This window comes from Diadema setosum, chromosome 10, assembly GCF_964275005.1.
Source record: "Diadema setosum chromosome 10, eeDiaSeto1, whole genome shotgun sequence".
NCBI lineage: Eukaryota > Metazoa > Echinodermata > Echinoidea > Diadematoida > Diadematidae > Diadema > Diadema setosum.
In genome coordinates this window covers 23,870,776-23,883,984 of record NC_092694.1, presented here as the reverse complement: position 1 = coordinate 23,883,984, position 13,209 = coordinate 23,870,776, and the positions used below count along the sequence as shown (strand labels likewise).

Genomic DNA, 13,209 nt, shown 5'->3' with positions numbered 1-13,209 from the left:
ATGCTCGCATACATACTAGCAAGAAGTAGAGAGCATTAGAAGTGTTCGTGTCTCGACCCACAATCTACGTGTAACATTTTTGCTCCGTGAAAGTCACGGTTTCATCCAGGGAGGTGGGAAAGAACCTCCTCAATGACGTATTCTGTTAGTCTTAGCTCCAGCCCCTGCACATCTCTAACTCCTCGAGCAGACACTCTCTTTCACAACAAATACAGTTGTTGCGTCGCATCATTCAGTTCAAATTGGACTAAGAGTCTGGAAGCGAGACTTATCTGTAGACATAATGTCGCAAGTCAGACCCCAAGTGATGGGTACAATCATAATCAAATTGATCATAATTATGTAACCACATCATACAAAAGCTCGTTTTCGGAGGGTAGTGAAAACGGAATCGCCATCAAATTACAGTCATCTTCAATATCTTGACGATTGCTTTTTCCTGTTTTGTCCAAATTGACAACCAGGTAGAAAGACACCGACGCTCTGCTTCTCTGTATTCACTCACTTGTCAACTGTGATCTTTGGTCCAGTTCAGACTCGTAAAACTCAGAAAGTTATAATGCCCGATAAAATGAGACATCAAAACAACTTTCTGATAACATTTATACATACATGTAATATAAGAAAAATCTGAAGAAGATTTCCCCCTCCTCTTACCGAAGCGGGGTATCAACCTTTCCCTATATGAAATCGGCAAATACAATCATGACGTGGTTTGTTTGTTTGGTGTAGGATTGTTGTTTTCTATGTGAACTCTTTGGGAGCATGCATGTTGAGGTAAACGTTGTTCGACTTTGTGACAGAAAGTTGCGAAGACAATACTTGTCACGGGCGCGATCGCCCAAGGGTTGGCTCCAAAGACTAGCCGACGAGGCAGTTCTGTCTCCCTTGGCCGAAATTACTACGGCAAGATAACCAACAACTCAGTGCCGGCGAGCAAGTAGAGCTGTCCCCATACCCTTCACACCATCTGGATCGGCTCGATTTGCGCATGGTCATTCGGGGGAAAAGATGCAAGCGTGGCATACTACACACATCGTCACCCCACCACTCCACGCTAAAGTGACAAACATTTCGATCTATCCGATCTCCCTCACCTCCCCTTATCTCCTCCTCAATCCCAACTTCCTATCTCATTTTCCAGCAAACCAAGTATGTGATTCATTCGGTAGCCTCTCGTGACGTGACCGGCATCTTTACCATACGTTACTGTGTTTATGACTTTCGGGAGCTGGACGGAATTTACTGGACTACTGCAGCACTTCATGTTGGAAATACTAAAGTAATGTTTACCTGATGACTAGAGCGCTTTCCGATCTGACATCAACGAAAATTATCACGCGTCAATGAGTGTTATCAATTGTCAAGGCACTTGACAAAACCATCAAGCAAATAGTTCCGCTCAGGGACAAAAGACGCTCTTTGGTGGTCGTGTTTCGCTGTTAAGCATAAGGGGTTTTATTTCCCTTCAAATTCAGTAAACTATGCATTCTTTATAAAAAAAAAATATATATATATATATATATATATATATATATACAAATAAGAAGAACGCCATTTTACATACAACTCTTCCAGCCGCAGGGGGATACCTAAAAAAAAAAAAAAAAAAAAAAAAAAAAAAGCATCATGTTGCCCGGATTTGAGTTCATTCCCATCATCACCAGCGACTCTGAGTTCAACGATGCGGACTTCGACCACGAAATAATTCCCAAATCTTCATCTTTGAAAGGGAAATCTGTGAAGACCAAAGAAGGCGGAGAGGATGGAGGTTTAGATGGAGGACTAGGCGTCGACTCGGACAGCTTGTCGGGGGAGAGCACGGCCTCGGATAGCAGCCGCAGTCCCCCGTCCAACAACAGTGTCGCTAATAAGAGTCGGGATGGGAAGACCACGGACCGTGCTGGAAGTGCGCGCAGGAGGAGAGGCGGGGGAAAAGGCGGCGGCGACGGTGGAGGTTCCCGCGGAGGTTCACGCGGCCCCATAAAACCCGTACAGCGCAGCGCGGCCAACGCGAGGGAGCGTGCCCGCATGAGGGTGCTGAGCAAAGCCTTCTCCAAGCTGAAGACGAGCCTGCCGTGGGTGCCGCCCGATACCAAACTCTCAAAACTCGACACACTCCGGCTTGCCTCCAGCTACATCTCACATCTCAAGAGGATTCTGGACGATGATACCTTGGCCTTGGATGGGAGGCTCATGCATCCACTTAACCTGGTGAGGATTGCCATGGCAACCTACAACTATCCATCAACTTCCCATTTCCTCCATCCAATTCACCTGTCCCATATACCAATGTGTGGTTCCCTCTTCTCCTAACGTAGCCATTGTATCAGTCACTAGTCAGAATCTATCACTGTGCCTTAATTTTGTCTCATCTTGAATGTGCACTAGATGTGTGTCATCTCTCCTTTGTCATGTGATAATCATGTTCTCTGTTTGTTTGTTGTCTCTGCGGTTTTTTTTTCCTCAAGGACTTCTGTGTATCATTTATCCATTGGTCTTGCTGAAAGTATCCATCATGTTCACTCACAACAATGAGGCAAAGAATTACATCGTCACTTCAACGTATCCCTGACCAGAAACATTGTCTCTGTGGCATTTCATTTGCACATTTAGGGCGAGATTTCAGCCTCGAGAAGTGTTAGTTTATAAAAGTAAAAACTATTTGTTTGTTTGTTTGTTTGTTTGTTTGTTTGTTTGTTTGTTTGTTTATTTGTTTGTTTTGGGGGAGGGAGGGGGCGTTGACATGAAGAGAAAGTCATCAACATTGACTTGCATGTTAGGCATCGTCTTTCGACTTGTCTCTGTAGCATAATGTGCTAATAAAAGAATGAAGTTTTAAGCGCTCTTCCGAACTCCATAACCCATCTGGCTGGCTGGTCATTTGAGATGGATTTTTTTTTCTAAGTGCATTGTTGCTCCGTGCTCAAGTTAGAAACTGAATACAACTAGCAAAAATGACTGATGGCAAACAGACTTGAAGATCACGATGTGGATAGGTGGAAGGGTGATGGGTGTGTGATAACTTCAGTAATTTTTGTTCCACTTGTTTTCTATCATTAAAAGTCAGCTGTGGAAGCAACTACATTCACCAGTTTCAAGTCGGAAGTTGATGCATTCATGTCAAAGAAACCCAACAAAGTCGCATACTTTGTAGCATAGTTTTCTCAAACAGCAGCAGTCAATACTGCAAGTGCAACAAAAAAGTCAAAGGTATTCAAGTATGACATGATAGAGTGGAAATGGGAGGACATTATGGTCCGAATTCACGAAGGTGGTACAAATGAAACCATGGTTTAAAGGTAGGGGATACCTTTTACAGAACTCCCAAAATGCAGCAAAACATTAAATATGAACCTCAGGGGACTTGTTTATGCCACTGCTTAGAAATTTGGAAGTCAACAGTTATCTACAATTTGAATAATGCACAAAACTCAACTACTCAGTAGTTCTGTGTGTCAGCCACACTTAAGCCTTTTTGTTGCAGTCTTCTGTATTTTTTTATCTGTAAACACAAATCTAAAAGTATAAGAGCTGATGTAATAACATATAGAGTGTGTGGCAAGAATGTATATAGAAATGTTTGTAAGTTTGATGAACTTTATTCACAAAATATGCATGATGGACACACATGCAGTGCATGGGTCTGCAAAGGTAGCCTAGTAATGTACTGGAATTTACGGTGAGCCCCGAAAAAATTCAGTTCAAAATCTAACGGTCAATAAAAATGTACTAAATGTTACCTTCCACTTTCAATACTTTATGGGAGTTTCTAAAATGATACTCTCTTCAACATACCACTGTGTTTATACAACTCTTCATTTAAGGCATGCAAATGGGATACCTAACCTGTACAGTACTGGTTGAGGTGATAATTCAGGTTTATATCATTCCTAAGTGAGATAAGGAGAAACCTCTTATGAAATATGAAAGAGCATGTAATTTTAAGAAGAATTCAACGTTTATTTGATGAAAATTGGTTTTCAAATGGCTGAGATATCCCCAAAAAGTGATAATAATAAAAGACGACAGGTCACGCCTTTTATTAACATCTCTCTGTTTCACCTTGTTTTTTTGGATATCTCATCCATTTCAAAACCGATTTTCATCAAATAAACTTTTGATACGTCCTTAGAATTGCATCCTCTATGACATCTCATAGAGTGGTTTCTGAATATCTCGCAAAAGGTTAAAAGCTAAATCCTCACCTCAACCAGAACTGTTTATACACACCCTTTAAATCATGTCGCACTGAATATTTCGTTACGAAATTGGTCATTTCGTCGACAAAATGACCGTTTTGTTAACGAAATTATCATTTCGTGGACGAAATGTTCATTTAGTTACAAAATGTTGTCATTCCGTTACAAAATAATCATTTCATCGACGAAATGACTGTAATATTTCGTAACGAAATATTTCATGCGACACTTGGCGCTCCATGGTTTTTGTCCATGAAGGTAAACCATGATTTCATAAATAAATGTTTGTACCACCTTCGTGAATTCGGGCCTATTAAGACTATCGACTTTCTAGGAGCCCGACAAAACCGGTGAATACAGGTGAACCATAAAGTAATAGAGGTGCAGGCGTGGTAAATGTAGTGGATTGGAATCTATTCAAAGGAATAAACAAAAACATAATATTCCAGGTGTATCTCAAGTGCAAGCTGCCATTTATGCATACTACAAGTACACGAATGAGAATTTGCATTTGTTGAATTTACGTTCCTTTATTTTCTCAACGCTTGGGTAATTGTCCACTTTTCCTGTCAGAACGAGGTGGAAGTAAATTTCATTAGAAATCTCCGATACAATGCTAAATGTTATTTAGTAAAAATAACAAAGTCAGGCAAACAAAGGATAAAGAAAACGAAACCATTGATATCAGACGAGAATAGAAATGATGATGCCATTTTGAAGTTTGATTGAAACTTGACATGAGAACCATGAGAACCGGTATGTTATATCTGCCGGTGCCAATGTACAATGTATTTGACCTCTCTCGATCATTCGTACTTCCACCTCATGTTCTGGTCGATTTGAATAGTGATATTGAAGCACGTGATCATTAGAACGAAACGACAAAAGAAGTTGTCCGTTTCTACAACCAATCAATTTCAGTAGTGCTTCAGAGTTTTCCTGCACCTTGCAGCCTTGGATGATTTCTTACCAGGGGACATGCCACCTCCAAAAGTCCGGAATCTTTACCCCCGTCCTATCAGGGAGGTGCATGGTCCCACCTCCATCATATCCATGGTCCTATTCATCTATCACCCCACTATGTCCACTCAGTTCTGTTCTCTCCACTCCTAACCCTTTATCTACCTACCTCCCCCCCCCCCCTTATCTACCTTCCTCTAGAACACCCTTCCCCCTTTCCATCTTTTTGCATTGTTTCTCCTGAGTTGCCTTTTGGGGGGATGATAGGCGTTGATATGCAGGGCACAAATTAATTCATGTAAATTATCAAATAACGGGAATTCGATGTTGGATTTAGATAGAGGACACACATTATGAGTCACAGATCTCTTTTAAGATCTCTCATTTCGTTTGGAGAAATTTGGGAAATAACAGCAGGAATTCATTGTCCCATATTTCCGGTCAACGAAAATGCCAGGTTATATTTTATCTGTTGACTCTGCATAAATCTTGCTTTCCTCTTGACCAGATTTGTCGATGCTTTCTGGTTGTTAAAACACTCTACTAGGCATATAGTGGATTTATGCATCATCGAATTTTCCCACTAACATTATTTTCTTCAGTGAATTTACTCGATATCGAGAGGTTCGTCTCCTTTAAGGCTCATGCACATGCTTTTGCCCCAGATTCTGTCTTTTTAGATAGGAATTTTATAGCTTTCATTTTTCAACAGATTTTTTCCCCTCTTTCCTTAAGATGTTAGTGGAGTAAGCGTGGAATGGGATACGACTTGATCTATCAAAACATGTACTTACAGCGTATTCCCTCTCATAACGATCATTGTTTGATCACGAAATTCTCGTTACAACGAAGAAGAAGAAGAAAAAAAATCAGGTCCTAGAAGTTATCTTATGTACAATTGAATATGTTTATGTAATTTATGTTTGGCTGTAACGAGATTTCGATGTATAACGAAAGAAAACTGCCGGTCCCGAGGACTTCGTTAGAACGGGAGTCATGTAACAGCATGTATAGGATGTCAAAGCTTCTCCACTCTGTTAGTCAGCGTGGTCAAGAAAATGTGAATGACGGCCCGGTGACGTGCTGTTTGTTGGTGATTTATCAAGTATTTGTTTTCTTACACCCGAGCACGCGCGCACAAAGTGGACGCTACGCGTGGAACGTGAATTACGGTTACGAGAATAAAAACAGAGCAGCCTGACGACGAAGAGATCTTGAGAATGCATCTCTCAGTGCTAGTAGTTCACAGAGATCTTGAGAATACAACCCCGTGTTGTCTGTCATCTGTAGCTTATAGACAATTATCAAATGTCCTTCTTCTATCTTGATTCCCCAACACCAACCAGCCCCCCCCCCCAGAAAAAAAGAAAGAAAGAAGGAGAAGTAGATGAAGAAGAAGAAGAAGAAGAAGAAGAAGAAGAAGAAGAAGAAGAAGAAGAAGAAGCGGAGGAAAAGGAGGATGAAGAAGAAATATATTTGGCAGGAAAAAAGGAAATGGAAAAGAAACCATCATAAAAAGAATGATATGAAATAATATTAGAAATAGTGGATCTCTTGCCTAGGTTCAACGCGTTGATGTAAAGTGATGTAAACTGATTCACCTGTATGCCTATATGCCTATATTCGGCAAACAGTGTTTGCTATACGTCATTTTCCAACACTTTAAAAAGCAAGTTCATGTCTCTGAAAATGAAATGAAACGTGAGGAATCTGTCGTGAGTATCGTCTACAAACCGACAATATTTTGACCAATGTCATTAGAAAGAAATTATTTTATGGCATCAGGGGAATTCTACTGTCATCTATACCTGAATTTCATGAGAACCGTTTTGTTTTGTTGTGGGTTTTTTTTTTATACTTAAAGTGACTCGGCATATGTGGATAAGATAAAAATAAGAACTGAATGTGATACTAAAGTCATTTTCAGAAGTTATTTGCGAACTATCGATAAGTGGTGATGGTTCAATAGCAGTATTTATGGGATGTCTTGTTCCTTTTGTGTTCTGCTTGAATTTTACATGGAATGCAACAATCTGAAAGTAACAGTAGCAAGAGTTTAGTTCAAATCCAACCGGGAGGACATGAATATGTTCAGGCAGGTATTACCAGAGTGTCCATGTATCGGTCCATCCTCCACTCCCCCTGACGGTTCGTTTCAATAGTCCGACATGTCCGAACGCTTAATTGTACAGCAATAATAAGAATTGTAAGTTCCTTGCCTTTTTTGACAAATTGCTTCTGGCAGTATCTAAATAGCTTAATAACCTTAAGTTCCTCATGTATCATTCTTGCTGCCATGTAAGGCAATGGCATTTTTGTTTTTAGTCCAGTTCACCCCATTCACCCCGCTCCAATACGTCCCATGATAGTCTGCAATATTGATACGTATAAGTAGGCCCGTATACGTTGTATTTCCCCGAACCATACGAGACTATACCTCCCTTATGTTCCTCAAATAGTGATTTCAACCCCGAGATACTTCATGGATTCAGAATGCGCTCTTTGTCTATTTGAGCATACATGTACTTCACACCTGTCGCCAATTGCTTAAAAAACAGCAATTACCAGACACCACGAGTGGCTAGTGACAAATCCAAAGAAGAGATATGTTGCAAGAATAATGCTTGCACGTATGCAACATTGCAGCTGCTGGTAGTATATCAACGACATTCAGAAAACTTCTCCCAGCCAAGCCCCAATTTCCTTTTGTTTTCAGTTTTTTTCAAAACAATGTCTTATTTCAAGAAGGTCTTATACAAATCGTAGGCCGAAACTGCCGTGTATGAACCCTTTGCCTGTACAGAAAGTAATTTCCCATTGGAACACATGGCACATCCGATTCCCGGAAGTGATGTGTCGGTTATTCAGGTCAACATGGAGCGACATGGAGTCACAAAGATCCACGATTATGGGAACCTCTGTCCATGTTAATTGATCACTACATAAAAGGGGATGGCTAGTAACTGATCAGTGGGAATCAGTGGGAATGCTGGGGGATAATTGTTCCAATTCTTGTGGGATTCATTTAAGAGTACATTATATATCTATTGATCTGTGAAAAGTATTTGCTTCCAAACGGTCTCATATTCAAGTAATGTGCAGTTCAATGCCCCGTCACTGTACAGGCATGCTAACCTGGAAACATTAAACTGCACATTACTTGAATATGAGACCATTCTGTAGCAAATAATTTTCACACAACAATAGATATATAATGTAATCTTTAAATGAATCCCACAAGGACTGGAACAATCATCCCCAGCATTCCCACTGATTCCCACTGATCAGTTACTAGCCATCCCCTTTAAAATGGAACAATCACACCAGTGAAAGTTCAGTGGATTCGACAAAATCTTAAAGGGTTTTTTAAAGTTATATTTCTCATTGAATCCACCATGATATAGAATATATTGCACACAATAAATTTAGCAGCGATCTGTGAGGAAACTCACTGCAGTCCAGCGGTCCAGCGGACCAGCGGCCCTTGAAAGGACGAGGCACGTGCCAGGGTGGGAGTCATGCTCGTGGACTGGGGGAGATCGTAAATCAAGGGGTTCTCCAAAATTGCGAAACTGAACCCCAATGGTCACGGAAGATATCTCGTGAATAAACGACACCAAAGCTCGCCTTTCGAACTGTCTCCTCTAGTGGTACATGACTTCTTTTGTTAGCCTTTTTTCCCCCTTTTTTGGGTGGGGGTTGTATTTCTCAGTGTGAGCATTGAACTGGTTTCGATTCGAAGTGTTCATCCTATCTATACATGTAGATTGTTTCTATTTCCAGGTGCGAAATTATTTAGATTATATAAAAGGAATTTGTAATATAGGATTCATTTAGGAATGTACTGATGCAAGCAAGTTGTTTCTGTAGCCCTGTAGTGCGGTATTTCGACATGCCCATTGTTCTGAATGCCCTTTTCTCGAATCATACGGACTGCCTTGATGATGATCACGAGTTTGAGCAAGGGAGTTTTGCATGACCGAACTCTGTTGGGAAATTCAGAACAATTCATCGCATCTGGCCCCGTTTCTTCGTTTGTTGTTGTTATAACTGTCGTCTTTTCTTTTTTATTTCCTCCTTTTAAAGAAAGATTGACGATGGACAGCTCTCTGTAACCCTTCACAGAAGAAAAAGAAGAAGATATTTCTTGCTTGGGCACGCGTCTGATTTTTTTTTTCCTCTTTTTTTCTTTTTATTACCCGTGTCGGACGGGGTCATAAAGACGAGCGGTTCCTCTTTGCTTACTTCTTTATGCCAAGTTCTCCATCACTGAGTTGTGCTTTCATGGCCATCGTAACCGGACTGACTGTGTGGAAGAAAGAATCTGTATCAAAATGAATAGAAAAAATAAGCGAATCCCTAAATCAAATCGTCCCATTTAGATGCCAAATCCAGCAAGAATTCTATATATGTGCTCAGAGTACTATACATAGCAAAAAAAAAAAAAGAATCGACTGAAGTAAATCACTCACATATATTATAAAAGCTTTATACACACTGGATATCTACTCTTTCAGACAATCAACTCCTCACTTTTCTACCCCTCTTTCTTTCTTTTTTTTTTTTTCTCTCTCTCCTTCTATCTCTCTCTGCAAGTTTGATTATCATATCATATTGTACATATCTATACATGTACATATATCTATCTATCTAATAGGTAAATGTCCATCAAAACCGTACATGTCTCTTTAGTGATTTTTAAGTTCGATTTTCTTTTTCCGTTTCAATCGTGTCGGTATGGTTTTGTAAGGTTCCACTTCTGTATAATCCTTTTCCAAATTGTGACCATGTAAAAGTTTCAACAAAATGGAAATATTAATCGTAGCTACGTAGGTTATACACAAATCAGCTGTAGTAGACAATGTCATCTATGCACAGCTCTTTCAATGGTTTGTGTGAAAAAAAAAATGCTGTGTAAACCTACGTCATTGGATTTGTAGAGTACTTCATTCGTACACTTATATAATGTGTTATATATATTATGATTCATTTATAAACATATTGTCAGATATATCAGTATCTATGAACTCATATAATAACATCAATGATCAAACTGCAAGAGGCTGATAGAGTCTTGTAAGGTGGCTTCGGAAGAAGTGTTTATCATTGCTCAACCTCAGAACTCCAATTTGCCCTTCTTGCATTACAGCGTATAAGATCATGACTTCTCTCACGTGTGACGTCACTGTCAGGTCAGGGGTCACTGGGTTCAACACCCTCTCCCCGTGCAAACACGTCGCGTTTGGAAGGTTGATGCATTACGGCGCGAATTCAATCATAATAAATGTCGCGAATGTTTCCTCAAGAGATACAAGTCCCCATCCCCTCCCCCTTCCCCTTTCTCTTAAAACCTAGAAATAGATTGTTAACGTGTGGAGTAGAGCTCGTTTACCCGGGCCTGACATAAATGGATGATGCGAGTGAGACCCAATATCCTTGCTCCCGTTTCTCGTACTCGGGAACATGAACGGCTGCATTGTTATGAAAAATGAGATTTTATCTGAGCGAAACATTGGGGCATCTGGGACGCCTAATAACTTCCAGGGGACACAGGATAGACACCGTAGTGTATTAGCTTGAATGTGATCACTATGCGTGTTTGTAAACTCTTGGTTTGGTTTGGTTAGTTCGACTATGACTGAAGCCTATGCGGCATAGAGAACTTCATCCAATTCCTCTTCTTCTTCTTCTTGTGCATGTTCTTATTTTAGAATGAGAGGAATAAAGACTGAACGCCATTTACAGTGAGAAATAACAGGACGTTATCTCAGCCATTCCTTGAATTCGAATAATCGACATGAAAGAGCACTTGCCAGAGACCTGTTCTACTTCAATTGAGTGATGAAGTGTAGGAAGATAAGGCAAATATTAAAAGTCCTGTTTACCTTTTGGAGCAGTGATTTTAAAAATGTTCAAGATCTCACTTTTGATGCATATGTGCAGGTCAGTTGTATCACAAAACATCCTACCATATAAAATTTTTGCAATAAAGCCTAAAATATAAGGAGGTATTACTGTTTTTCTCATTAAACCATAACTGTATACAGTTTAGTCTGGAAACATTTTTATTATAACTATTGTTCATATCATGTATGTTTAACAATACTTAACATCGATTATACTCGTTTATTTTTTTACATAAGTTGTTTCTATCCCTAACTCACATTTTAGAACTATTTTGAAGAACTAATATTTTGTTTTTGTTTCATCTGCAAATGGTAAATTATTCCTTAAATGTAACGTATTTTCATTTCTCCAAGATACAGAGTTCATAAGATGTCTGTCGACATCTGCATAATCTTTAATCATTTTGTTATTAGACGTGAAAAATGTAAAATGATTCAAATAGTGTATCATTTCATTTCTTATCAAAATTCTTAATGAAAAGACATCATAGCAACAAACAACTGAATATTCAAATTGACCATATAAAGACTCTTAACAAAATGGTCAGTGGCACGTACAGTATTATTAAAATACCGAAGGATTACAGAGAAACATGATTGGGCCTACGATAGGGCCTACATAAAAGCAGGTTTGTTTGATTCCAGGTCCCACTCTGGGTGTTTTAAAATTAGGAGACCCAACAGACGAGCAGTGACGGATACAAAAACCAAATTAAACACACACACCAAAAAAAAAAAAAAAAAAAAAATCTAATAAAATTGAAGTATAAACACGAGAGGTATGATAATCGGGGGGGGGGGGGGTTCAGCAATATTGTTGAAGTGATTGCATTAAATTTTCTAGTGCCATATAATTATATGAACGTAATTGTTAAAGTTGGCATGACTGAACATTTTCAGAGAGATAGTGCACTTTCAGTGAAATGGTGGCAGAACAAGGATTATTTTATTGCGAAGATGCGATCGTCATCACTCATTGGGGACGTAATTAGTCCACCATCCTCGTAAGTGTGAAGAGGAAGGGGGTTCCCCTTTCCGCCATGATCAGGACATCCGATGCACTCTTTCCTTTTCTCCCTCTTCCCCCTCCCTCTCTCCTCCAGTGATGAGAAATCAACTCCAGGTGTATGAGTAGACAGATCAAATTGGCCAAGAGGCTATTGCAGCAATGATTGCTTCAACAAAAGAATTGTTAACATTTTATAACAATTTCCTCGCCGTGACGAAACGATTGCGGTCTCTCGCTGAACAAGCTTACTCGTTAGCAAACTCTCCGAATTTCTCATGAAAGGCAGATACTGCAAATCATGCATTCGATGCCTCTTCAACTTTACATCTTTGTCTCTTTAGAAAATCTATAAACAGTATATTTACAACAAATCACCAAGGACTTGAATCGTGGAGCTTCGTGTTGTAGCTCCATGTTTGAATATGGTACTTGAAGGACAAAATAATATAAAAGCAGACTTAAAGATAGTCGTGGTAAAAAAAAAAATAAATAAATAAATAAATGAATAGATAAACAGAAGCCAACAGTTACTCCAGGATAACACTGATGTGATTTTTCTTTCCTTCTTGTTCTCCACAGACATGGCCCTTTGCTATCACCAACAAGCCAGCAAGCAGCGATGACATGGAGAATTCAAATTGTGACGCCATGGATGTGTCCGGCTCGTCATCCAATCAGAGCGCAGAAGAGGACATGGTGCTGAAATACTGATTGGCCGATCCTGTTGGCGCTTTTTTTTTTCCCGCGCAGTCATGCCACGTGGTATGACGATAGACTATAGCTACAGAGGAAACTTTTTTTTTTCTTAAGGACAAACGCTAGCTGAATGGAGCAAGTGATGAACGAATAATTTTTTCGATCGTCATCGAACCCGCTGTTTGATAAAATTATTCATGCGGCAGGCATTGTACATTGACAGCAGCACTTATCAAAGATCGGCCTTTTTGAGACTGCAGCTTTTCCTGCGCCCAGTCTCCATGCGTATTACCTTGACATTGTCGGATACATGTATCAGATTAAGCACAAAGTTTTGCATCATATTGTACAAAAAAAAATACCATATCCATATTATGTATATAGATATAATGTATAGTGCGCGTGGATTGATCGCGTGGAGACTGCTTTTGTGTGT

General features: G+C 39.6%; 1 protein-coding gene across 1 annotated transcript; it reads left to right on the top strand.

Annotated features, from left to right (window-relative positions):
* Positions 1-1,629: 1,629 nt before the first annotated feature.
* On the top strand, positions 1,630-12,788 carry LOC140233868 (uncharacterized). Its single transcript, XM_072313957.1, has 2 exons — positions 1,630-2,214; positions 12,657-12,788. The coding sequence occupies exons 1-2, from the start codon at positions 1,630-1,632 to the stop codon at positions 12,786-12,788; spliced, it is 717 nt and encodes a 238-aa protein (XP_072170058.1).
* The last annotated feature ends 421 nt before the right edge of the window (positions 12,789-13,209 follow it).

Bases quoted from the DNA above. Each gene is read 5' to 3' on its own strand.
- LOC140233868 (XM_072313957.1), top strand. From the start codon at position 1,630: ATGTTGCCCGGATTTGAGTTCATTCCCATCATCACCAGCGACTCTGAG. The intron at 2,215-12,656 runs GTGAGGATTGCC...TGTTCTCCACAG, and splicing joins TCATGCATCCACTTAACCTG to ACATGGCCCTTTGCTATCAC.